A 26,288-nucleotide genomic window follows, 5' to 3' on the forward strand; every position below is an offset into this window, starting at 1 on the left:
AGGGGTGGCCCGTAGGTGCGAATGTCTTTGCTTTCTGTGATCCTCAGCGCGTCGGGTGATTTTTTTTTACGAGAAACCACGAACCTCGAGAACAGAATACTGCATGATAGAGAGGGTTGCAGACGCAACTGGTGTGGTGGTGAAACTGGAGCATCTCCGCCGACCTGAGGTCTCGGCTTCAGCGACACTTCAGATGTGGCCGCGAATCAGGCTAATTTTACTTATTTTATGAGGAACAGTTGTAGGTAGTGGGGAAACGATTGGATAGATGTATACAATGAAACAGATAAAGAATGAGAGAAACTGGCATCGGAATCGAAGAAATCAAGATTAAAAGTGAATTCGACTTTCTGCTTCATTTTTCCTAACGCAGAAGTTGACCCTATACGTAGGGATAAGGATGCTAGACTGACAGCTGACAGACTGTATCGAAAGAAGTCCCAGGCCCAATAGCCTGGCAGACCTAGCAGAGGATTTAGTCACCTGAACACTCATCATAGTACAGTATGAGTGGCGGTGTGCTGAGTTGCTTAGCTCAGAATACTTGTGGGATTACTGGACATCTGTTAGAGGTTTCGAGTGTGATCAATCCAAGCCAAGCAGCGCAAATATGGGAATAGTTGCGGGTGTTTTGGAAGAAGTCGGTGCAGACGCAGCTATAGAGGGTGCGGCTCAGGCTGCTGCTGAAACAGTTGCTTCGGCGGTTGCTGATACCGCTTCCAGCGCTGTGGAAACTTCTGTTGTCAGCAGCGGAATCGGAGAAGGGACAGCGGACCCGGCCGCAGAGGCTGCCACCGAGATTACCATCAACGGTTTAATGGAAGCAGCAGTTGATAATATTACAGGTGGAAACCTAGTCAATCGGCAAGCTGTCGAGGGACTCATCATTACGATACCGACCGACTGATGTTGAACCACACTGCATGATACTAGTAGTATCCAAGGAACTGAACAGTCCAACATGTACCGGGACTGTCCACTGGGCAATGCACTAGGCCTCGACCAAATATGCTTGCGCATATTTCCGCATATTTTGTGAGACAGTTCATACATGTATATGGCATATTGAGCGACAAAGGGAATATTGGAATGAAGCCAGCATAGGCCTTGACGGATTATGCTAATATTTTCGTGAAATTATGCTTTTCGCATTGCTGAAAAAATGGCAGAATTATGCTATTTTTATGCTAAAAGTTATCATATTGTAGTATCCCTGCCCGACCAATATGGAAGTAGTACGGAACTAATACGGAGCTTTGCCTGATGTATAGTTAGTGTATCTCCGTATGTAAGCGTACGGCGTCTGCTGCATAAAAGCGGCTGCGCATTTCTGTTTTGATGAAGATGAGATTTTGATAATAACGAGCTATTCAACCTCCAGGTGTGCACCGGAGAGAAAGTCAGTTATTTTGCCGCTTCTTCTTTCACTAATAATTATATCTCAGGTGTGTACCTGAAAGAAGTAGAATAAAAGTAATTCTTGTTGATTTCACCGCGCCTACCACTCGGCTACCCATTACATTGGTGGCAGCGGTGGGATTCGAACCCACGCCTCCGGAGAGACTAGCCGCTCTGAGTGACCGGCTCAACCAAGATGAAGATAAAACCTGGCTTGCTCTCCGCCGTAGCTCCAGCCGCCGCCGTGGTTACTAACGCTGATTCCAGGTATGGCATTTTCTTTCCTGTCTTCCTTCAGTCTCCCTGTTCTCTTCAGTCTTCCTTTCTGCGAGTGTGTGAATCCAGTTTAGTTTGGTAGGCGTCTGATCATGGTGAGCCACGGCTTACCCAGCTAACGTGGGACAATGTGTGTGACAACGCCCCTTATAGTCATAGTGTATTCAGTTCGGTTTTTGAACTGCGATGTTCCTGGCGGGTTGTGCCAGCGTAGTGCAGCAAGAGTGCTGTGGATTTTCAGGTCCTATTTGGAGAACAGTTCTTTCCCCTTTTGACCCCGTGAGATCGTGTGAACCTGGTGTGCTTCTACTTTATGATTTGTTATCAGTTCATTTCTTCTGTCTACTCTAAACGTTATCATTTCCGATATAATTTGCCATCTTCCGGTTGACGCTGTGTTCATAACTCTTCACTAATTTTTTTGAAAATCACGGGGGCGTGATTATCTGTAGGAAGGGAGGGTGTAGTATCCCTGCCCGACCAATATGGAAGTAGTACGGAACTAATACGGAGCTTTGCCTGATGTATAGTTAGTGTACCTCCGTATGTAAGCGTACGGCGTCTGCTGCATAAAAGCGGCTGCGCATTTCTGTTTTGATGAAGATGAGATTTTGATAATAACGAGCTATTCAACCTCCAGGTGTGCACCGGAGAGAAAGTCAGTTATTTTGCCGCTTCTTCTTTCACTAATAATTATATCTCAGGTGTGTACCTGAAAGAAGTAGAATAAAAGTAATTCTTGTTGATTTCACCGCGCCTACCACTCGGCTACCCATTACAATATTATGCCGCATTATGCTCACATATGCTGCTAATGTACATGTATACTATGATGGTTCTGTGAGGCGTCTTGAAGGTGATGATGCGCAACTTTTCTGCTAAACACAAGCAGCACCTTTTGGATATGTTGCTGTAGGACTTGGCCCGATCTATGACTGCCCATTTGATGCTGTATTCCTCACCTTGGTCAGCCAGCGCCCATGTGTGCTTGGATAGCTCGGTCTTGGTACGGTACTTTTCATGCCGCATGCTGGTTAGATGGTTGCCATAGCGCACCTTGAAGGGCGTCTCGCACAGGCCGATGTATTGCCTTTCCGACGAGCGCTAGATATGAAAATCAGGAATTTCAGTCGTGGAGAATGTATACTTTAAATACTGGTTCTTTACGAGAAACAGAAACTTAGAAGAAGATCACTCCCTGTGCGTAGGCTCTTAGGGAGCTTGTTCCAGAATTGTAGTTAGACCGCCTTATCAAGTATCTTACTGGGCTCGTCATCGTCCAGTAACAATTGACATTCTTTGTTCCCGTGGGACTGTAGCTTGTGCTCATTTTCGTTGCGCTTACCTTCCCCTCTTTGATCTCTCAACCTTGACCCTTCCGAGTTGTAAGGCTGTTGGTTAGCGCTACGGAGATGTGTTGAAGCTAGGTGTCAGATTGTCGAATGTCTCAGTACTCTGTCAGTTTTGTGCCTATTTGTTCTAGTTACAGTGGTGGACAGTTCCTCTTTTAAATTCGTATCCATATGTCCTTTTCCTTTCTACATATATTATTGGCTCAACATTCCAGTTTTAAAATAAACTAGAGAAAGAATTTGAAGACGCCATTGGAGCGATTCCCAGTCACACAGATGATTCAAAACATTCTTGGATATTGTCCAAGTAGGGAACCGTCGGTTCTTACACAGTCGGATCGGGCAGCAGTAGCTTGCGGTCGATCCAATGTGCAGGATTGCGGAGACAAGATGGCGAACAGCCAAACAGGGACAGTATACCCCACAAAACATTTACACAGTAAATTGATGGTTGGTGCATCAAGACAACGGGTCATGTGGTATAATAGAAAATCTGTACTGCGATACTTACATGATTGTAATACTAGGGATTTTATTGTCAGAGAAACTAAGGTCTGGGGTAAGGGTAACACCAAAGTGACAGTGCCAAGTGACAGTGCCTGTCAGTCGTCGTAACCTCGGTGTCATCCATTTTGAAGGGGTGGGCCACAGCATGTTTCTGAAAGGACACATGAACACACTTTCTGGCTCAGTGTTAAATGTCATGGAAGTGGGTGTTGACCATTTGAGGCATTGTTCAATATCAGCCTGAAAGCTGGCACAGTGAGCGGGCACTGACGTTTTAGGCGGGGAAACAAGGATTAAATTGGAGTCATCAGCAAAAAGAGAGAGAGAGTACTGGAGACAGGAGTATCAGGAAAAGAGTTTATGCATAGATTAAAGAGAAGGGGGCCGAGATGAGACCCCTGGGGCACTCCAGCTGTGATGGGCAACAGATCAGATCGACTTTGCCCAACTCGGAGATATTACGGTCATTGATGAAGTCTTTAATCCAATCGCACCAACCGGAAACCGACTCTACGATCAAGTTGTGGCTGACCCCGTCGAACGCCTTAGAGAAATCCTTGAAAAGCGGATCGCAAGGTGATTTCGTGTCAAGAGAGCAGGAAACGGTGGTTGTATTCTGACCAAGTTGGTCGACTGTTGACTTTGTTCTGCAGAATCCGAGTTGTTTTTCACTAATAAGAATCCATTTATCACAGAGATTGGGCTGGAGTTGCTCGGTTCGGCTGAGCAACTTTTGCCTTTAAAAATGGGTACCACAATGGCAGGTTTCGATTCGCGAGGCTGTGTTTTGGCGAATAAACAGTGGTTGAAGAGGACTGCAGTGTAGGGGATTCGGAAGTACATGTAGCTTCAGCAGTTTCTTTGAGAATTTGGTTACACAACTTCCCAGCAATAGAGCGACATGTGGACAGTCTAAGTAAACAAGTATCGAATACGGATTGGGCAGAGAAGGGCTGAATGGAAAATTTCTCGGTGGACGTCGGTAGCAAGATGGTAGAGTGCAGACAGGCTGTGAAAGGGAGCCTGGCTGTAACTGGCAAACTTCCTAGCAAGGAGCCTGGGCGGCCTTGTCTGCACTGCTAGTAACTGGTTTGATCTGGTTGTCATCCCGGAGGTCAGGGATAGCAGAGGTCAGGCGATTAACGTTGCAAAGGAGTTTTGCTTTTCGCCACCATAAATAGCCTAATAAAATAGGTTCCACGGTGGTTTTGCAGGTCTCTGGCCATCTTTTCGTCAAAGTGGCGCTTGGCCTTGCAAATCACGGAGTTGAGGCGATTGCAAGCAAGTCTGTACGAAGTTCAAACTTCCACAATTCCTAGACGCTCAGCCTTCGAAAAGAGATGGTCCCTACATTGCCATTGCCGATGATGAGTGGCTAGAAACCAGGGTTTGTTCGATGGAAACACTCGCCTCCGGATGACTGCCACGAAGGAGAACACTGTGTCTTCCAACAATAGTGCGCCAGGAAGACCAGGCATCGTCTACTGTTTGCGCATTTCGCATGCAGAATTTCCAAAAATCGCGTCGGACTCATTCAGACTGAATTTTCCAGATCCTTGTGAACTCCACTACCCAGGGATCAAGGCGCAGATACAGCTTGATCATAAGGCTGCGAGAAGTGACTAGATCAGACCCACTTGAGGACCATGGAACCAGACATCTCGGAACATTGAACCACTATTTCCTTTTCCTTTGTGAACATCCTGTTCACTGATTGCTGCATCACAACATTATAATTTTCTATTACATGTACCGGTACATGTACATGTATGTGCTGTCACATGTATGTGCTGTCACATGTATGTGCTGTCACATGTACATGTATGTGCTGTCACATTCTTCATCGACTCTGACTAGTCTGAGTCCAGCAAGACGCCGTGAATCACAGACGAGGATTACAACATAGCCTTTTAATCAAAATATTGAGACGTACATGTACCAGCCACCCTTATTATTTCAAATTGCCAGGCACAGCACGACTATTGCTGCTACACTAGTGCTAAAAGGTGTTTTATTGCAGGCCCGTAGCAGCCCCATTTTGGTTGGTCCGGCAAGATTCGACTTCGATGCTCCCCCCCCCCGAGCCCACACTCATACATATGCCGGTACATGTACAAAATGTACATGATTGTACTTCGAAGTACATACATTGTATCAAGAGTACATAACCCCGTGTACTCTTGATTGTACATGACTACATGTACATGTACATGCATGTAATCGTGACCATGCAGAGTGACATAGGGCGAGAAAAGGAAGAATGACGTTCGGCATGAGTCAGGAAAAAGGGCATCAAGCATGTTGTGTCCGTCCAAACAGAACTTGCTGAAGCCTATGAAGGCATAGCAACCGTATTTAAATGCATGTGATAAAAGAACCAGAATGGACCTTTGGAGGAGGAGAAAGGATATTGCAATGGAAAATCTTTGGTGCAAACTCTATCTAGAAAGAATTGGAGGAAGAAAAGAATCAATACAATCATTTCAGGAAGTACAGAGTAGGAACATTCACAGGCATGACTGTCCACATGATCTTCAGCAGGGTCATACTCCTGATGACATGTACATGTAGGTCTACTACCAGCACTACTACATGTATGTACTACCTCTATACTACTTATTGCACACATCCTCATCAATGGTACCGGGTGGACATCAGTCCTATCCTGAGCCGCTCACAACTGTGGTTCCCCCTTTTTTTTTTTTTTTTTTTTTTTTTGGTCGAATATTGGTCCGGCAGCTGCCGGACCTGCCGGACCGCCTGCTACGGCCCTGTATTGAACGCACGAACTTAGAAGTAAGTTGCGACTTCGGCGGTAATACTTCGAGTAGCCATGAAGTTGATTGCTCCAACGAGGAACACACGCTTCTTACCGAACAAACTTGACACTTGACTGACTCTCGACTGCCATCCGGAGCACACGAGGAGCGCGTCGCACCTTCCACTCGGCAAACCTGCAAGAAAGCACCACTCCCTGCTCAATACACAGTGTTTCGGGGAATTCACCCCTCATCAGTTGAGCTTCAGTAGGCTGAGGAAGATTGTGCCTGAAAAGCACCACTTGTATACTGCTCTCCAGGCCAAACCATCACCAGGGATACAAACTTACAGAGACGCTTTGTTTCCAGCGCGACAAACACCTCGTGAAGGCCCAGGTAGCAGCGTGAGTCAGACTCAGAGTCGCTCATGGAGTTGTGCTAAACAGACGTTGAGAGCCAGTAGCTATTCACAACGCTGTCACCTCCAACAACTAGTCGCACGTCCGCGTGAGGGACAACAATACGAACTTTAATAGAAGTATTTAGTTGCGAATTCCTCATGAAGTTGATTGCTCCAACGAGGAACACACGCTTCTTGCCGAACTAGACACATGACTGACTCTCGACTGCCATTCGGAGCAGTGGTGCTTTCTGTACACAGCGCAATGGATAAAACATGTCAAGTAATTATAACTGATGAGCTGAATGCACGCCAGCGGGCAGTCTAGTAGCTGGCCCCGCGGACAGCCGCTTACCTATGCTAAATTGAAGAGGTTTTACACAGCAATGGCGTGAGGTGCGATGATGGCGCCTGTGGTCACAAGCATTGACGGTGGTGGCAGGCAGTGATCTTACGCAATTCTCGATCAAAATACAGGCCTCGTTAGGAAGAACACGGATATAAGACAAATGTTTGCTTAAGAAGAACTAGTATTCCTAACTCCATTGGATAAATCACTGTGTGTATTCACTGGGAATAACATACGGATAAGAAGAACTCCCGGTATTGCGAACAAATATCATCGGTCCCTTGGTGTTCGACCTAAAGAGGGTTGACTGTACCGGGTATCAGTGACAGAAGCACTGTCCCAGTGAGTTGTATTCCACTCATTATGACATCTTCTAAATACTAGATCCCCCAGATAGGCGTTAGCCTTTGGGTAATCCTGAAATAAAGATTATTATTATTACTAACTAAGATGTTCCGACATCAACGGTCAATTGTGAAGAAGGTGGCAAATGTTGGAGTCCGAGCTTCTTGTCGACTGACTTGACTGACTCACGACTGCCATCCAGAGCACATGAGATGGCGGGCACTCGCAAAAATCCAAGACGACATCACCAGTTCAGCTAGAGAGTAGAGGCTAAAGACTTGGTATTTAAAAGTACTAGTAGACTAGAAGTGCTTTCCGAACTTAGCGACTAAAACATTACTAGGAATGCATGAAGTTCAAACACAGCACGCTCTCTCACTCCACCTCTCTGCCCCCCCCCCCCCCTCTCTCTCTCTCTCCCTCTCTCTCTCCCTCTCTCTCTCTCTCTCTCTCTCTCTCTCTCTCTCTCTCTCTCTCTCTCTCTCTCACTCCACCTCTCTCTCTCTCTCTCTCTCTCTCTCTCTCTCTCTCTCTCTCTCTCTCTCTCTCTCTCTCTCTCTCTCTCTCTCTCTCTCTCTCTCTCTCTCTCTCTCTCTCTCTCTCTCTCTCTCTCTCTCTCTCTCTCTCTCTCTCTCTCTCTCTCTCTCTCTCTCAGACTCTCTCTCTCTCTCTCTCTCTCTCTCTCTCTCTCTCTCTCTCTCTCTCTCTCAGACTCTCTCTCTTTTTCTCTCCCTCTCTCTCGCTTCCTCCCTCACTCGCTCCCCCTCCCTCCCTCCCCTCCCTCCCTTCCTCTCCCTCCCTCCCTCCCCGAGGAAGGGAGGGTCTTGTTGATCGATTCTTTGTTGATATCTTCCAAATAATGTACAGACTACAGTCTCATGTACAGACTACAGTCTCATGTAGACCCTCTAGTCTCTACATCTACACGTGCATTGTACGTCATGTTTATCCGTTTTATATCGACTCGTGCACTTGCAGTCTGACTCGAGAAAAAAATTCGACCTACATGTACATGTACTTGCCGAGAGCAGCGCCAAGGCGCATGCGGTCCCTGCGGCCCTCGGCTAGCTCTAATGCCAATAAAAGTACATACATGTAATGACTAATGCCGTAATGGGTATGAATCGTAGATCTACATGTCAGATGTGGAAATAAATTGCGGTTCTGCTTTTGACTCGTGGCCGAGTCGTGGGTCGGATTTCTTTGGCCGCAACTGTGATTGTACAAACAGTGAGTTACATCGCGTAGTAAAGACTATGCTGTGCATGTGAGCCTAAGGCTATGGCTATGACTCACTATGACTATGAGTCGACTAGGCCGCTAGGTGCATGACTCTGACTGAGTACTCGAGTATGACAACAAAGTCAAAGACGTGTGATCATCACGCGGCCGAAAGTGGTGTGATCTTTGGTGGTCCGATTCCGCTTCTTGATGCAGCCTAGCGCCTGTTGTGTTACCCGTACCCGCGCACGGTCGACGCCGGTACCGGTAGAGCTAGAGTAGTGTATAGCATCATCAACACACGTAGATCTACGGTCAGCAGCGAGGACTGAGTAGATACTACACCTAAAAATCATAACACTGGTAGTGGTAGAACTACGGTATGAGAGGGAGCGGAAGCTGAGGGATAGGCTTGAAAAGTGACGCTGGCTTCGAAGCTCAGGCAGTCGAGTGGATACGTTTAGGAGGAAAGTGAATTATTTTCTGGTGTCGGAACGAGTAGAGTATTATTGGGTTCTTATCGAAAAGCAAGATGAAAGTCCAGCTACTAGCGCTCGCTGTTGGCGCTACCCTCGTGATAGGCGCTGCGTCCCTGCACGTCAAGACGATCCCATGCAGTGAGTACAAACTATCTGGTGTAGCGATGCGTGATGTTTTGCTTCTGCACAGCGGACAAAATTCCGACCGAGCAAGAGCCGTACGTCCGTACCCGGCGGCCCTGCTGTGGTCTTAAATGTAAACATTCTCCTAAGTTCCTTATAGAAAATTGTTGGTCTGTAGGGACGTCCCTGTTTATAAAAGCTAGCAACAAGGACATCAACATCAGCAGCATTTTGGGATGAAGACTACTAGTAGTTATTAGTTACAGAGCAGCAAACAGATAATTATGATAAGGCTTAGGTGATAGTAGTTCAGAATGCTGCATGTCATCAAATAGAATTTAGCCGAGTACAATGTAGTCAGATGAGCAGCGCGCCCGGTGTTCAATCTGTATACTGGCTCTCATCACTGCTGGTCAGGTGTCTTCCTTGGACACTCCTGATGTTGGAGCACAGAACAGCTTAGTTATCAAACAGCTGCACGATGGGATTTCCTAGAATTCTTTTGGATTTTTGAGCTTTGCATCACAATGCGGCATCACTGACAAAATTCGTCTCAAAGAATCATCATTTTGCGTGTTGATACGATTCCAGCTTATTGGGTTGGCAGTGAAAAGAGTGCTGTGGAGAATACGTGCGACATGTGTGACTATGAATTTCCAAGGACAAATTTGCTGCTGACCTTTTTTTGTTCTACGGACATGTATAGAAGTAGAGTGATAGGAACGTGCTAACTCTAACGAGTTAACGAGGAGAAATCTGTCGTTAAAATAGAAATCGTTATACAGAAATCGATACATTGCTGTCCTATTGAGCATTGAGAATAAGTGAGAATCGTTACCTTTGGTACATGTAAACCAGTCGATTTGGGGAAATCGTTATAATATTATGCGCCAGAGTTAGAATAATGGCTTTTACAGTATCAGCTTTCCCCACAATATGTTTAAAATATGTCACGTGTATCTTATCCACTACTTATAGTATTCCCACGGTTCTGAAAGTTTTGTTTAATCAAAGACTTGCTCCATTTTTTTTATTAGAAAACAATGTGAACAGTGTGTTGTGTGTGGAGCTAGTAGAACATCCTTTGTCTACTGGATTGTTTCTTTCGTGCTTCATACAGAGGGTGACCACGTGGAAGCTGCCAGTGTTAACTTCATTGACATTTCGCCGTGCACAGAAAATCCGTGTGCTCTGAAACGTGGATCAACCTATGAGCTTACAATTAGTCTTGAAACCGGTCCAGAGCCTGCTGGTAAGCCCTTTTGGGTGACTTTTCAGCATCTGCATGCAACTAGGTTGTAGCTGCTACAACACCCGAGCAAGTATCACTGTGTTCACCCAACCCCCCCCCCCCCCCGGATGAATACAGGGATAATGAGGAGTGGTAAATTGTGATAAAATGCGTATATGCACTCTTGAGTGGTCGCATGAGCCATTTGATGGAAATTTGAGTGTCCAGAACGGCGTTCATGACCGTGATTGAGAGCAGTATGGGACATCCGACTCTTGTTGGGTTCTCTAGTTTCCCCTGCTTGTAAGGCAACGTGGTTTTGACTTTCAACTGGGGCCTGCTTTGATGATGAGTTGAATATCAATCTAGGTTGAAATTCTAATCGAAGCGGACGGTTTTGTCAAGCTCTCTAATGTTATTGTGCATGAGGTAAATGTTCTTTCCAATAGGTATTTGTGTTTTTTCGCAACCCAATGCCAGGTGGCTGGAAAATCTCTAGCTCAGACTTCTGACATCCATGTTTGTCTTCCCTGCTGCTGTCGGTTTCCCTCGTGTTGCTGTTTCTCCTTTTCCTACTGCTGCCACGGCTGCTGCTGCTGTCATCCTGCTGTGCATGTGTGTGTGTGTGTGTGTGTGTTTGGCTGCTGTTGCTGTAATTCTAGAAATCCCAAAATTGACTACTCACGTCGACGCAATCATCCATGGAATTCCAATTCCTTGGCCAGGCTTCAACTACACTGACGCTTGCAAGGACTGTGGCCTGAGCTGCCCACTCAGCCCAAACAAGGCCTACAGCTATGCCATTCCACTAAACGTCATCTCGCCTATTGCGGTGTGTATGTGTGTGTATGTATTTTATGCGTGTGTAATCCAAACTGCCTACCAACAAAAGTATTGTGTTATGAGATTTACATATAGAGTAGGGTATGTATCTGCTAATATACAGCTTGTGTATCCAACTCATGCCTTTGCCTTCAGTGCCCCCAACACCAGCTTCATGTTAACCGTTTCCACTTCGGAATTTCCTCACCAACACAGCCCCTGGTCTGTAACTCCGTCGTTATCAGGATGTGCATGGCATGATCGTAAAGACGGAGACTTGTTGTAGCCTTGATCTGTTGTCGAATGCAATGCTTTCATAGTGAAATTGCTGTTGTGATTTAGGCTGTTTTCGAAGGTTGAGAAGGAAATTTTGATGACAAGGAATGAAAAATTGAAATTCTAAATACAGCATTTCCCTCACAGTCACCAAAATTTTACAATAACAGTAGCCCTGTATCATTAGGGAAATGGCACGTGCATGATTAGGTAATAATTATATATATGCTGCCAGTCACCCTTGATTGTTGTGTTTTTTTTGTGCCTGTTTTGGGTTCAACAGATTGAAACGGTGGTGAAGTTGAGAATTGAGGATGACACGACCAACGTGAATCTACTGTGCAACGAGCTGCAAGTGAAAGTTGTGTGATTGAACAAGACCCCCAACTCCTCACCATCATTTATACATCATGGCAATGTTTTCTTGTCGCTTTCTTGTTATGGTGTACTGCTAGTTCTTAAGCTCTCTCTATAAGACATGTAATGAAATTGTTTCTCAAGTAATCGGTTGTTCTTTATCTGAGTATGACGTGAGTTTCCTTCCGCCATTGTGCTGCGCGAGTCTGCATTGTGTTGCCTGACCATCGCGTTTGGCGGGAGAGAGCGCCGTAGTTGCGCATTCGAGTCGTATGCCTGATCTGATGGCATTGGCTGGTCTTACAAGAAATCCTTACTGTTGTGGTGTTTCACTCTTTTCTTCGACCTGTTGCTTTTCTCATTCCTCGTGTGGGATCATACCAAACTGTTGTCTGGCAACTGACTGCTGGTGTGTTGCTCATGTCGCGAGTGCTGATACACTTAGTGGTGGATGCGGTGGGGAGGGTGCAAGAGTTAGGCCTAGGGTCATGCATGTGCACAATACTTTGAAGAACAGACATACGTGATTACTGCTGATGAAAGTAGCAGTGCATAATGGCAATGTCCACCATCATGATCATGGCGTCTGGAAAGTTTGGGTGAAATAATTTAATAATTTTAAAATTACATTTCTCCCACGCGTAGACGTCTACGCGCAACACTGCATGTGTCACTGCAGTACCAATCCCCCATGAATCGATCACACCAAGTAGGTAGATCTACTGCAGCTGAGGAGGTCTACCGGTTTGTAGCTCAGAGTCAGACCTAAAAGGTGATGAACTGGATCCGAAGATAGAGACAGGACGATGAGGTCGACCTCTAGTTCTAGTACTAGTAGATCTACAACGTACAAGGCTGCATTGCGCAAGGACTCAGGTTTCTTGGTGGTGGGACCACCAAGTAAGTTGTGGTGGCCTGATTCGTCGCCAGCCTGATCATTTGACGTCCTAGCGCCTCCTAACCCTGTACCTCATTCAGGGCACTTGTGTGTCGCCTATCAGCGCAACCAGCGTCTCGAAAATACCGGTGCTTGCGTTTCCTGTTGGCGAAGTGCTCTGCACAAACTCTAGGCTAGCATACTGAGCATGTAGCTGTGCGTGTTGGCAGTGCGTCAGGAATGAAATGGCACATGTCAGTGTGGTATGCAGTGAGGTAGAGGGACTGCCAGGAACCAGCGCTAGTACTAGTCAACAAGAATGTGATCCTCGATGAAAGCAGTCCTCAAAAACATGAGACAGCTCAGCTCAGCTGCTCCGTATGAGATTGCGGACAGGACGATGAGAACAGTTTCTTAAATCTAAACAGTGGCTACCTGTAACCATAACACTGATAGCTGCGTACCCGGAGAACTGTCCACACTGGGGAGTCACCGAGGCGAGTGTCAGCCAAGATGAATATTCAGTTTCTGCTTTCAGCTGCCTTCTGCTTTGGCCTGGTAGTGAATGATGCGGCCGCATGGCATGTCAACACAGCTGCTTGCCGTAAGTAATGCAAATGATACATGTAGCAGTATCTTTAAAAATTAATTTTATAAAAGCTGAACGCTCTTAAAATTTCAAAATAATAAAATTACTATTGAAGTATCTTTTTAATGACAAGAACATGCAATCAACTGCACCGCGGTACTGACACACCTACACCGGCGGTGAACTGAAGTTTTCATTTCTTGTTGGCTGAGTTTTACGAAATAAACAAGAAATGTTGTTCTTTTCGAACGAACAGGTCTGGGACCGAGGTCCAACAGTTTTGGGCGTACTGGTACGCCGCAGTCCCTCATCTTTTGTTTTCTTGCTTTGCAAGCTGGTTGCCTTTTTCTGGACTCCCTTGATTTCGTCAGTCGTAGATCTACCTGCCTTTCCGTTATGCCTCCAAGGAAATCCAAGGCCCCCTCGGCAGCGCAGCTGGTACCTCCAAGGAAAAAATCCAAGGCCCCCTCGGCAGCGCAGCTGACCGTGGAGCTCAATGCAATGAGGGAGAAGTTTGAGGCGGAAAAGGAAGAGAGCGCCCTGAGAATCAGGCTCCTCGAGGGACAGCTGGAACGGGGAAATGAGTCGTCCTCGTCCAAGCGTAAACGCCGTAATGTTTCTGTGTCGTCGTCGTCTTCATCTTCTTCGTCATCATCTTCTTCATCGTCCTCGTCATCAGATTCGTCTGACTCGTCGGATGACTCCCGCCGGAAAAGAAAAACCAAAAAATTCAAAAAATCGAAGAAGTCGCGAAGATCCTCCACCTCGATGTCAGCGCGAAAGTGGAAGACAAGGTCTTATGAAGTGCAGCACGGCCTGAATGAGCAGCTGCAACGCCAACTCAAGAAGACCAGGCGGGACCTGCGGAAGCTGAAGGGTGGCCGAAGTCTCTCTAAGAGGCTCAGAAGAGGTGAGTCGTTGCTGTCTGCTAGACAAGAATGGTTGGTGGTGGCGGATGTGCATGGCCACGAGGCGGCCAGCAGGTTTCAAGAGGGGGGTGAGCTGGTCGACATCCTGTCGTCCTCCGAAAAGTCAAAAAAGCTAATCGCTGCGATTCAAAGCACGAAGCAAAGAGCCCCCACTGTTAACGTTAGGCAGCCCTTTCGTGGCAGTGCCCCAGCCACCTCGTCCAGGAGCTGGGGCAATTCCCCAATCCCCTTCACGCCGGGCGTCACAGCAACCCCTGCCCCAGCAGTTCCCCCCAGACCCCCCAGGCCTGTGTGCCACCGCTGCGGCAGCGCTGACCACTTCGTCAGATTCTGCACCCAGACCATCTCTGCCCCCGCTGCTAGAAAATAAGCCTGCTGTTGTTGCACCAATTCATTCCGATGAAGAAAGAGATGTTGATTCTTATTTGATGGAGGCTGATGGTGGGTGGGATGTGCGTGAAGTTGGTGTTCAAGATGTTCAAGTAGGTAGCCTAGCTAAATGTATGCAATTTTGGCGCATGATGGGGGCATCTAGGTTTATTCAAACCATAGTACTGCATGGATACGCACTGCCCTTCATAGAGGTCCCGCGTGCAAGAGAATTTGCAAACCACCGCAGTGCATGCGAGAATGCCGAGTTTGTTTGTGACTCGGTGGAAAGTCTGCTGAACCAGGGTTGCATTCAAGAAGTAAAAAGGGAGGATGTTGTAGTCACCAGTCCGTTAGGCGTTGTGAACAACGGCAAGAAGCTACGACTCATTGTGGACTTGAGGTATGTAAACAAGCATTTGCAAAACTTTAAGTTCAAGCTCGAGGACATGAAGGTCGTGGCAAATGTGTACTCTCAGGGAGATTATTTGGTTACGTTCGATTTGAAGAGTGGGTACCATCATATTGAAATTGCGAAGGCGTATTGGAAGTACTTAGGTTTCTCCTGGGTGGGGAAGGGGGGTGATCGCAGGTGGTTCGTTTTCCGTGTTCTCCCCTTCGGTTTATCCACTGCCCCATACATTTTCACGAAGGTAACCCGTGTCTTACTAAGACACTGGCGGAGGGACGGCATCAGATGCCAGCTTTACATGGATGACGGGTCGGGTGGGCACTCTACAGTTGAGGGTGCACAGGCAGTAGCGAAAAGATTGAAATCAGATCTAGTTCAGGCCGGAATTGTTCCAAACGAAAATAAGTGCCACTGGGAGCCCTCACAGACGGTAGAAATGCTTGGCATGGAAGTCGACATGAGGGAAGGGATCATACGGGTCACTAAGGGACGGGTGGAAAAGCTGAAGACGTTTGTAGAAAAGCTGTCACAGGTCGAATATCCAACTGCCAGACAATTGGCCAGGCTTACGGGGTATTTGCTATCTATGTCGCTGGCATTGGGCCCCGTGTGCAGGTTGAGGACGAGGTCATTTTATGCACTGATTATGAACCGTGAGTCGTGGCATGCAAAACTCAGCTGGTCTCAAATGGCGCTTCAAGATCTGGAGTTTTGGTCTGGCTCGTTTAGTCAATGCCACGGTCAACCTTTTTGGAAAAAAGACCCCAGGGTGACAGTGCTCTCGTGGTCCGACGCGAGCGACTCTGGCTGGGGAGGTTTCTCAGTTACATCAAAAGGAACTGAATTAGCTAAAGGGGAATGGACCAAAGAAATTGTGCAGGCTGGTGCCAGCTCCACATGGCGTGAGCTGCGAGCTATTTTGTTGGTTCTGAGTTCGCTGTCGAAAGAGATTGAAGGTGGCGTTTGCATTCACAGAAGCGATAACCAGGCAGCCGTGCACATAATACAAGTAGGCAGTTCAAAATCTCATTTGCAGAGCGAAGCACTGGAGATTCACAAGCTGTGCGCCGTGCATGGTATTCAGTTGCTGGCAGAATGGGTGCCTCGCGAAGAAAATGAGCTGGCCGATTACCTTTCAAAGCTGTCTGATACGGATGACTGGCAGTTAAATCCCAAATTGTTCGATTGGCTTGATTCGATGTGGGGCCCTCACAGCATTGATTGCTTTGCAAGCAGCAGAACAAAGCAAATGAGTAGATTCTGCTCAAGGTGGTGGAACCCGGGGTGCTCGGGTATTGATGCATTCACTGTGAATTGGAGCGGAGAAAGAGTTTGGCTGGTACCACCAATGTACTTGATAGGGCGTGTGGTAGATATGTTGATCGTGTCAAAATGCCACGGTACTTTGGTTGTTCCAGAATGGCAATCGGCGCCATGGTGGCCAAAGTTGCGTTGCGGCCCAAAGTGGGCAGATTTCGTTAAGGAGGCAATCAGCCTGCCAAAGTCTCATGATACCTTCCTGGAGGGTACTTGTCCATACAATTTCTTTGGGGGCAGTGTGAGTCCTTGTGACGTGTATGCACTACGCATTTGTACAGTGACAAACTGTGTTTGTTAGAAGAGGGATGCTGAAATTCGCCGGCCGCTGGAGTTTTTCTCTGACGGAAAGATGTCTGTTTGTGGAGCATGTGGTGATGAGCGAGAATGCGTGCATGCAGTGTCTGCGAGGTCCTGCTGCAGGATGTCCCCACTGTGGGGAGGTGATTGTGCTCTGAGCACGTAAGCAACTGCCTGGCAGTGGAAAGCTGTGGGTGCGAGTGAATGGCAGGAGTGGTGGAAGATCGCCAGGTATAGCGACGACATCCCCCTGGGGGAAGAAGGAAGCTGACGAGTCGACTGCTCTGACATAGCCAGCTAGGAAGCATTGACAGAAACCATTCTATTCTCTGTTCAGAACCAGCCAAGGACAACCTCTCAGAGGACATGAAGGCGCTGGAACAATGTCTGCCATCCATTATGAATATGAGTCGGGCACCAAGAACTGTGAAGAAGTACGACTCTGCTTTCTGTAGATGGAGCAAATGGGCAGAGCGTCAGAAGGTGCCTCATCTGCCAGCAGACCCATTTCACGTAGCCCTATATCTGGTCTACATCATGCAAGATGCCAAAACTGTCAGCCCATTGGTCTCAGCCGTGTGCGCCTTGTCATGGAAACATGATATCCAGGGATACTCGGACCCATGCTCTAACGGAGTGGTGAAGAATGTGATGCAGGCAGCCAAGCGCTCTCTGGCTCGACCGAAGGATAGAAAATTGCCATTATCAAAACCACTTCTGGAGCGCCTCCATCGGGAACTGTCAAGCTCATCACTGCAAGACCTGCAGACCCTAACCCTCATAGTACTGGGTTATGCCGGTATGATGAGGTGGGATGATTTGGCCAACATCTTCGTGGATGAGGTAGCCATCAAGTCATCACATATGGCGGTCTTCCTGCAAGTTCGCAAGAACGACCAACTGAGGCAAGGTAGCTGGGTGTTCATCAGCCGGTGGGAGAGTGACCTGTGCCCGGTATCGCTAGTGGAGCATCTGATTGAAAAAGGAGGGCACCAAGGTCATGTCAAGCTGTTCGGGCGTATAGCTCGTGTAAAGGGCAGGACCGCCATCAAGCACTCGCTATCCTACAGCAGAGCAAGAGAGTTAGTGCGTGAAGCTCTGAAGCGTATCGGCGTAAACCCAGATGAGTATGGTTTACACAGTTTGAGATCGGGAGGTGCATCCACGGCTGCTGCAGCAGGAGTACCAGATAGGCTCATTCAGCGACAGGGAGGATGGAGAAGTGATGCTATGAAGGCTTACATTCAGGAATCCCTGCCCAATCTGCTGCAGGTGTCTCAAGTGCTAGCTGTGTGACTCTACTGCTATGCTTTAGTGTCCTTGCTGTGGCTGTCCCCCCGCAGTTGTTATTCTGTGATGAGTGTGTGTGAGTGTGTGTGTGTGTGTATGTGAGAGAGAGAGAGAGTGTGTGTGTGAGTATGTGTGCAGTACTGACGTGTGAGTGAGAAAAGAAGTTTTCATTTCTTGTTGGCTGAGTTTTACGAAATAAACAAGAAATGTTGTTCTTTTCGAACGAACAGGTCTGGGACCGAGGTCCAACAGTTTTGGGCGTACTGGTACGCCGCAGTCCCTCATCTTTTGTTTTCTTGCTTTGCAAGCTGGTTTCCCACCCTCCCTCCCAATGAGGAGCTTTGTACGGTTTTCACACACAGATCATGATTGTGAGAGCGCTGCGTTACTCTCTCTCTCTGATAGATTTCTCAATATTGCTGCTACAATACAGGTTATAAGTTGTGCGAGGTGTGGAATGTGCGGATGCTCTGTCGATTGCTGTGCTTTTCTGTATGATTCACCTCGCACAATGCTGTCACTCTATGAGGTGTTGTTTTCGCTGGACGTTTTTCTGTCTGTGTTCTGGACACAAGAGTGCAACCAGCCTTGCTGTGGCTGCCCCCCCCCGCAGTTGTTATTCTGTGATGAGTGTGTGTGAGTGTGTGTGTGTGTGTGTATGTGAGAGAGAGAGAGAGTGTGTGTGTGAGTATGTGTGCAGTACTGACGTGTGAGTGAGAAAAGAATACTAGTCCTCGGCTGCTCGCTAGATGTATTCATGCTAACATAAGGCCACCCTTTCTTTTTTCGTTGTTTAACGTCCGCGCCCGCGTACCTTTTTGCCTCCGACCGGAAAAAAAACAAGAAAATAGTAGTACCAATAATATGCGAAGTTGTAAATACATGATTGTGTAGTTTCACAGTGTGCCGATCATGACCTTAAACTTATAATCTTGCCTCCTGGGGCATGCCTTTGTCTTGTGTTCTTTTTTTCTTTTTTTTGGCTTTTAATATCGTACGGTGTGTGTCCTAGTAAAAATCCAGATGTAATGAATTCATGACATGCTAACTCCATGCTATGTACCTGTTTTGTTGGATTCATCAGGTATGTGCTCCAATGTACCATCAAAGAGTGTTGTTCTATGCCTGCAAGTGCCGTTAGACCCAGAAATATTGTATATATCACATGCTTTACTGGTCAAAATGTTTGATTGGGGTTTCCAGTTTTTGGAATGGGCTTTTGTTTTTTTTCCGCCCTCCCGCGTACCTTTTCGCGAAAAAAAGGACGTTAAACAATGAATTAACAAAGGGTGGCCTAATCATCAAGATCAGTAAATTAAAAAAAATTCTGTTGTATAAAAGCATCACCCGCACCGTATAAGCAGGACTCGAATAGTGATTTTTAGCAGCACGCTGTGACACAGAACCACGATTTGAATAGAAGCCGCTCTCGCCAAAGTACACGTGTAAGTACTTGCACGGTACATGCGTGAAAATACGCTCTGCACAGCGCACACTGATGTTTTGAATACAAGCATAACTTGATGATATATGCATGGTTTGAAACCCGGCTTATACGGCCGTAGGCACCTGTTTTTACAAGAGACATAACGTTAGGTCTATTCAAGCTTCTCGTATGGGAAACGCACCAGAAGCTGTCGCAGTGGCGAGAGAGATTATTATTATTATTACCAGCCTTTTCGCGTTGATATCACCAAGCAACTGAGCCTGGCTAACTTTCGCTTGGACCAAATAGAATTATTAAGGAAAAATGAGGAACGAGCATGTTTAATGAGGTGCATATACGCATGTAACTGCAGAATAGGCGACACAGAAAATATCAAAGCAGTCCTAAAAATCCACGAACTGTCAACTATTTACTTCGACAAATACAACTCGAAAACTGCGAGAGAGATGCGGGAGAGATAAAATAAAATAAACACCTCAACTCGTGATATCAAGCTTGTGGAAACCGTTGTATCAATGAGTTGTTAGCTATGTAATAATGGTAGAGCACTGTTGCCCTGCAATAGTGGTAACAGTTTCGAATCATAGTCAATATTCGTCTGGCTCAGTTTTGCCAGCTTTCATTTCGCGTAAATTGACTTTCCCATGACTGATCAACCTGCGCAGGCTGGAAAGCGCGGTCCTGCCTGCTCAAAGGCGATGGAACTGGATTCACTGCCCGCCATCAAGTGACGACGGGCAGGAACGGATGCCACGGAATCCACTGCGTTCATTGGCTCACGAACTTGGCGGGTGTTTTATAAAATAAAAGGACAACGGAAAGAGCGACTAAGTAGTTCTGTACATGATTGTATTGTTTGCGCGTGCATGCGAGTTCTTTGCCTTGGATGCACACGGGAAACACGTTCCAGTCACTCATACTCGGCCAGTAGCGCTGTTTACCCCGACCTTGCCGCTATCTTGGCGTGGGCTGGATTCTGCGGTACTGCCCTTGTACTTGTGCAGGAACCTGTACATACCACCACCAACGTTGCGCTCTGCGGCTCTGTGGGTTTCAATCCCTTGAACTAATTATTACAAGTAGTATATGAATAATCTAGGGGTTACAAAACCTCGTCACGGAATGTGCACAACAATTGGACCATTTTTAGAGAATTTCGTTGGGAAACCTTTTGTGCATGGTCTCTAGCATAGCATGTGAATAGGTTGTCGAGGAGTGACAACTGGGGCTACATGAAATATACCTGGTCTATCATAAGTTGTCCAGATCTGAGTCCAAATAGGTTTTCATGCATTTCCTGGACATTCCCTTACTAATTTACAGGTCTTGAATCAGCTGTTATGTTCTTACCCTTTGACTTCTAGCTGTCTAATATGTACAATCATGTACTTTGATCAGCCAGTCCCATTCATCAAAGTATCCTACAGTATTGGCTTCTTGTTTATCTCATTATTATTGTGATCCCGTTATGGCATGTGTGCTATGCAGCAAAAGATCCTGTAGAAGTCGCCTGGGTCAACTACATCGACGTATCGCCGTGTTCTGAAGACCCGTGCTCTTTGCAACGTGGAGAAACCTACGAAATGTCTATCTCATTTGAAACAGGTCCAGAGCCATCTGGTGAGTTCCCCATTCTGCCTCCAGGTGGAGTGCCATAGCTGAGGCGTGAAAATTTACTTGAGAGCATGTTATACTGAAACACTGGCAAATTAAAGGATATGCACAACTGGATTTGTCAGGGTACATTGTGTTAGTTCATGCTAGTATGGTGCCCCCCCCCCCCTCCCCCCTCCCCTCCGTGCACACAAAACACACACAAACACACACACACACACACACACACACACACACTGTACTGTATTGACAGCTACCCTAACGGGTCACGCCGCCCTCCACCCAAGCATGGGTATGATGAGGGGCAGTGGCTACAAAAACAAAAAACAGCAAGCAGAGAGAGATAGCAGGAGGAAGACAGCGATAGTAGTACATCTGGTGTGCGACGAAAAGAGAGATGACAAGAGATACGCACAAAAAGGAAACAATAATTATTTGACAATGAAAAATATCAATTGTGCACTCATAACCATGTATAAACAATTAAAATGAAACAATTCCAGAACGTTTTCGTGTGACCATCATCAGTGGAACATCGTCACATAGTAAGAATCACGAAAACAACCAGTTATATAGCTAGAGTAATATGAAAAGAAGCGTGAGAATGCAGCACAGCTAGCGGTTATGCATAACGCGTGTAGTGTGAACCTTTGAAGTGTATCTGAGAATGGTAGCAGTAGATGAATGTGGCAGTTGCGAGTGCGTGTGAACAAAAACTGGTGAGTGCTTTTTAAATAATACGCACTCACCAGTTTTTGTTCACACGCACTCGCAGCTGCCACGTTCATCTACTGCTACCATTCTCAGATACACTGCAAAGGTTCACACTACACGCGTTATGCATAACCGCTAGCTGTGCTGCATTCTCACGCTTCTTTTCATATTACTCTAGCTATATAACTGGTTGTTTTAGTGATTCTTACTATGTGACGATGTTCCACTGATGATGGTCACACGAAAACGTTCTGGAATTGTTTCATTTTAATTGTTTATACATGGTTATGAGTGCACAATTGATATTTTTCATTGCTATTTTACGACTGTTGTCTCCTCGTCGGTTATTTAAATAACTATTTGAACTTGGATTATTGCAGTTCCGAAATAATCAACCAGGTGATGGAGTGTGAGCACCGGAAGTCCCACCTGGACTCCACTGGAAGAACATTCCACGCAGGGATATCAGCGATAGGCCAAGCGTTGAAAAAGGCACACACACACACACACCTCAGACCTCAGACATGCCCATCGCGGGAGCGATGATAGCGAACAGCTATGTTTTAGACATAGCAACTTGTGCTGGGATTACACCATTCAACAGCTTGCAAGGCTGATGAATTGACCGCCACTATTTTTAGCCTGGTATCCACCACACAGCTGTTTGAAGTGACTTTTTCTGGCCAGCGAATCCCTATTTTTCATTTTTCCATTTTTTTCTTTTTTTCTTTTTTTTCTTTTTCTACACACACACCACACCACATACTCCGGCATACACTGGCTGTTGGTTACCACCCAGGAGAATGAAAGAAAAGTCAGGAAGAGTCTGAGAAAGAGAAGAAAGACGTGTGTGACCATAATCGTCGGGAATCGAACCCGCAACCTATCGATTGGAAATCGCTGCACATACCACTGCACCATATGGGACACACACACACACACACACACACACACACACACACACACACACACACACACACACACACACACACACACACATTGAACTTTGGACACCAATCGCTAGTGTGATGATAGCATTTGAGCTGAGCAATATGGAGAGTGACGTTTCAAGTCACCCGCCCGGCGAAATGTTCGTCCACATATGCATTGAAAACTCTTCGCTGACGGAGGAGGACGATGACAACGAGGCAACTTCATCCACTCTGCCCTGTCTTGTGCCACATCGTACCAATCACCTTCCGGGATCCCCGCCACGGCCAGGTCAGCACACCATCTCTTCCTGGGGCCATCACTGGGGCACCGCGACAGAAGTTCCCCGAACAGGACCTGCTTTGGGAAGACGGCTGGAAATCATCCTGGCATTCTGACCGAGCCACACACACACACACACACACACACACACACACACACACACACACACACACACACACACACACACACATGCACACACATGCACACACATACACACGTGCACACACAGACACACACACACACACACACACAAACACACACGAACATACATACACACACACACGTACCCCTACAAACCCAGCCCATATAACACGTCTTGTACATGGTCACTTGTGTTAGTTACAGTTTGGTTTTTAATAGCCATGAGTATGCGTCAAAGAATTACTATTGTGCGTGCAGTCGAGCGGCGCTATTTTTTTCATCAGGTCGAATCATGAGCCATTGGCCAGTACTTCACCGCGAGTTCAAGTGTGCTACTCGCTGCATCTGTTCTTTCTAGCAATCAAAGTGTGACCATGGGATTTGTTTTATTGTTCTTTTTCCTGCATATATTATTGGGGTTGCCCAGATATACCAGCATTGACATACCACTTTTGGCCCATCATTCATGGGATTCCCTACATCCCACCTGGCTTCAACCGAACCGACGCATGCAGGAAGTCTGGCCTGCGTTGCCCACTTGGTGCAAACACTGCGTACGTCTACTCCACACTACTGCCAGTCGCCTCAACTGCCCTGCCGGTATGTGATTCCCTTCCCGCACGCACTCTATTCCCCCACTTGTGCTTGTATGAAATATTCAGCTCAAAAGACATTACCAGCTGGGATAGGTGCAAAATGGCATGTGTGTGTGTGTGTGTGTGTGTGTGTGTGTGTGTGTGTGTGTGTGTGTGTGTGTGTGTGTGTGTGTGTGTGTGTGTGTGTGTGTGTGTGTGTGTGTGTGTGTGTGTGTGTGTGTGTGTGTGTGTGTGTGTGTGTGTGTGTGTGTGTGTGTGTGTGTGTGTGTGTGTGTGTGTGTGTGTGTGTGTGTGTGTGTGTGTGTGTGTGTGTGTGTGTGTGTGTGTGTGTGTGTGTGTGTGTGTGTGTGTGTGTGTGTGTGTGTGTGTGTGTGTGTGTGTGTGTGTGTGTGTGTGTGTGTGTGTGTGTGTGTGTGTGTGTGTGTGTGTGTGTGTGTGTGTGTGTGTGTGTGTGTGTGTGTGTGTGTGTGTGTGTGTGTGTGTGTGTGTGTGTGTGTGTGTGTGTGTGTGTGTGTGTGTGTGTGTGTGTGTGTGTGTGTGTGTGTGTGTGTGTGTGTGTGTGTGTGTGTGTGTGTGTGTGTGTGTGTGTGTGTGTGTGTGTGTGTGTGTGAAGGGAGATGGCCAAGATTCTGCTGCTACGAGTAAGTCACGTGCCATGGAAATACGTCATATTGTAAAATGACGTGGTACTGTACACCAACAATATCGTATGGATTACAATTATTGTCATGTACTCTGAGGAACTAACCGCGTGCAGTTCCTATCTAAACGATTGCATACATGAAGACTATGCAAGAAGGTGGAACAATATTTTATTGCAACTCTCCGACTTTCACGCTTGCGCAATCAAAACTATGTTGTTCCCGGCTTGGTGCATGCTATACATAATGGGGAAGATAGTATGGTACTTGAAGTATGTGTAACAAGTTAATTATGGGTTCTAAGCCTGCACGGTTGAACTATAGTCCCAAACGAGTTGCCCCAAATCAATTTTTGTCTTGCTCAATAATTATGTGATTACAGAATGGGTGTGCCAACTAAACTTAAATGAAACTGCAAGTTACGACCTGCCATATGACTATGAGTGTAAAACGTGGCCACCGTGTATGGAGGAGATGCTGGCAATGCCACTCATTGATACCACCACTTCTTCTTTGGAAGTTGATCAGTGTAATAATGAAATGAATTGCTGAGGCACGTCACGTGTGGACATGTACGAGCCGCAATGTGCCATTTTCGGCCCCTAACCAGACATTCAAAGCAAAACCGTGCCTCAGGTCTGTGTCGCATGGCCAGAGATCCGCTTTACAGAAGGTGGTGAACTAATTCACTTTGACCATTGTCATGTTGCTCGTGGCGTGCATGTGGAGCGTTGTCTATTCCTCAAGGATCTGTCACTTTCTGCCCTTCTATTATTCTCTGCTTGTGTGTGTATGAGCAGTACACACGGCTGCAATCCTTTTTCAAATTTGGTGTTGTCTCGTATGTGTTTTGTTTGTTTGTGAATTTCAGCTTGACATCACGGTTGAAGTAGGTCTGCGTGACGAGACTACTCATATTGACCTACTCTGCAAAAGGTTCCAAGTGAAGATAGTTTGAAACACAACATGCCATGTAGTGTAAACCAACCTGCAGCTGTTGTATTCCTGTGTGCGTGTGTTTTTCTACAAAATCCACATAATCTCCAGACACTGGGGTGAATAATGGAGTGTGGTGGTTGGGCCCATTTTTAGCTCAGCCGACCAGACCAGAGGTCTCGGCTTCATAGCTCGTGTGTGTGCGTGTGTGTGTATGTGTGTGTGTGTGGTGTGTGTATGTGTGCACGTGTGTGCGTGCGCATTCGTACATGCCAGCTGTTATAGAAGCCTGCAAAATTTCCCCCAAAAGTCATATATCATAGTCTAGGCCTTTACTCGTATACAGTCAACTTGGCTACTTGAGTAATAACGACTGCGGATATAACGACAGCGACAGAATTTCCATGCCCAGAGCAAAGTCCCATCCCACTGTCATACATATAATGAGACTTCGGGTATAACGACACTTTGCGAATAAGGACACCTTTGTGATGCCCCGCCAAGTGTCGCCGAGTGTCGTTATAAGCGAAGTTGACTGTACATGGCTTTACGAACAGATGCTGAAGTGAATAATGGAGAGTGGTGGTGGGGCCCATTAAGCTCAGTCGATCAGAGGTCTCGGCTTCATAGCTCGTCTGTGGAATATGTAGCTAAAAAGCAAACAGACATGGCTTACAGAGCTGACAAGGGTATCCGCGCTTTGATACTAAAAGAATAGGGCATTACTGGGGCCCTGTAGCCGACCTGCGGCGGTAGCACCCTTCAGGGACTGGCTCTGAGCCGAAGTTGAAAATTGGATGAGGTTAGGTTGGGTGACAATGCACCGGGGATAACATCTGTGGCTGAAAAAGTAGAAGAAAAGAAGAGACATTGGCATAGTACTAATTCATAAGCAAGTCACTTCACTCAGCTGTACAGCTTGCAACCTTTCTGAGGCTACGGTGATAAAGTGGTGGTGCATTCAGGTGATCTTGGAATAATGACTATGGGCTCTGCAGGTGGGACAAGG

General features: G+C 46.7%; 2 protein-coding genes across 2 annotated transcripts; both read left to right on the forward strand.

Moving 5' to 3' along the window:
• Positions 1 to 9,035: 9,035 nt before the first annotated feature.
• Positions 9,036 to 12,298, forward strand: LOC135808920 (NPC intracellular cholesterol transporter 2-like). The gene is made up of 4 exons (XM_065322168.1): positions 9,036 to 9,224; positions 10,330 to 10,461; positions 11,103 to 11,272; positions 11,822 to 12,298. Exons 1-4 carry the CDS (start codon positions 9,140 to 9,142, stop codon positions 11,906 to 11,908), a joined length of 474 nt encoding a protein of 157 aa, XP_065178240.1. The 5' UTR covers positions 9,036 to 9,139; the 3' UTR covers positions 11,909 to 12,298.
• A 753-nt stretch (positions 12,299 to 13,051) lies between these two features.
• On the forward strand, positions 13,052 to 25,330 carry LOC135808921 (NPC intracellular cholesterol transporter 2-like). The gene is made up of 4 exons (XM_065322169.1): positions 13,052 to 13,376; positions 20,914 to 21,045; positions 23,534 to 23,706; positions 25,215 to 25,330. The coding sequence occupies exons 1-4, from the start codon at positions 13,286 to 13,288 to the stop codon at positions 25,299 to 25,301; spliced, it is 483 nt and encodes a 160-aa protein (XP_065178241.1). The 5' UTR covers positions 13,052 to 13,285; the 3' UTR covers positions 25,302 to 25,330.
• The last annotated feature ends 958 nt before the right edge of the window (positions 25,331 to 26,288 follow it).

Source organism: Sycon ciliatum, chromosome 2 (assembly GCF_964019385.1).
Source record: "Sycon ciliatum chromosome 2, ocSycCili1.1, whole genome shotgun sequence".
NCBI lineage: Eukaryota > Metazoa > Porifera > Calcarea > Leucosolenida > Sycettidae > Sycon > Sycon ciliatum.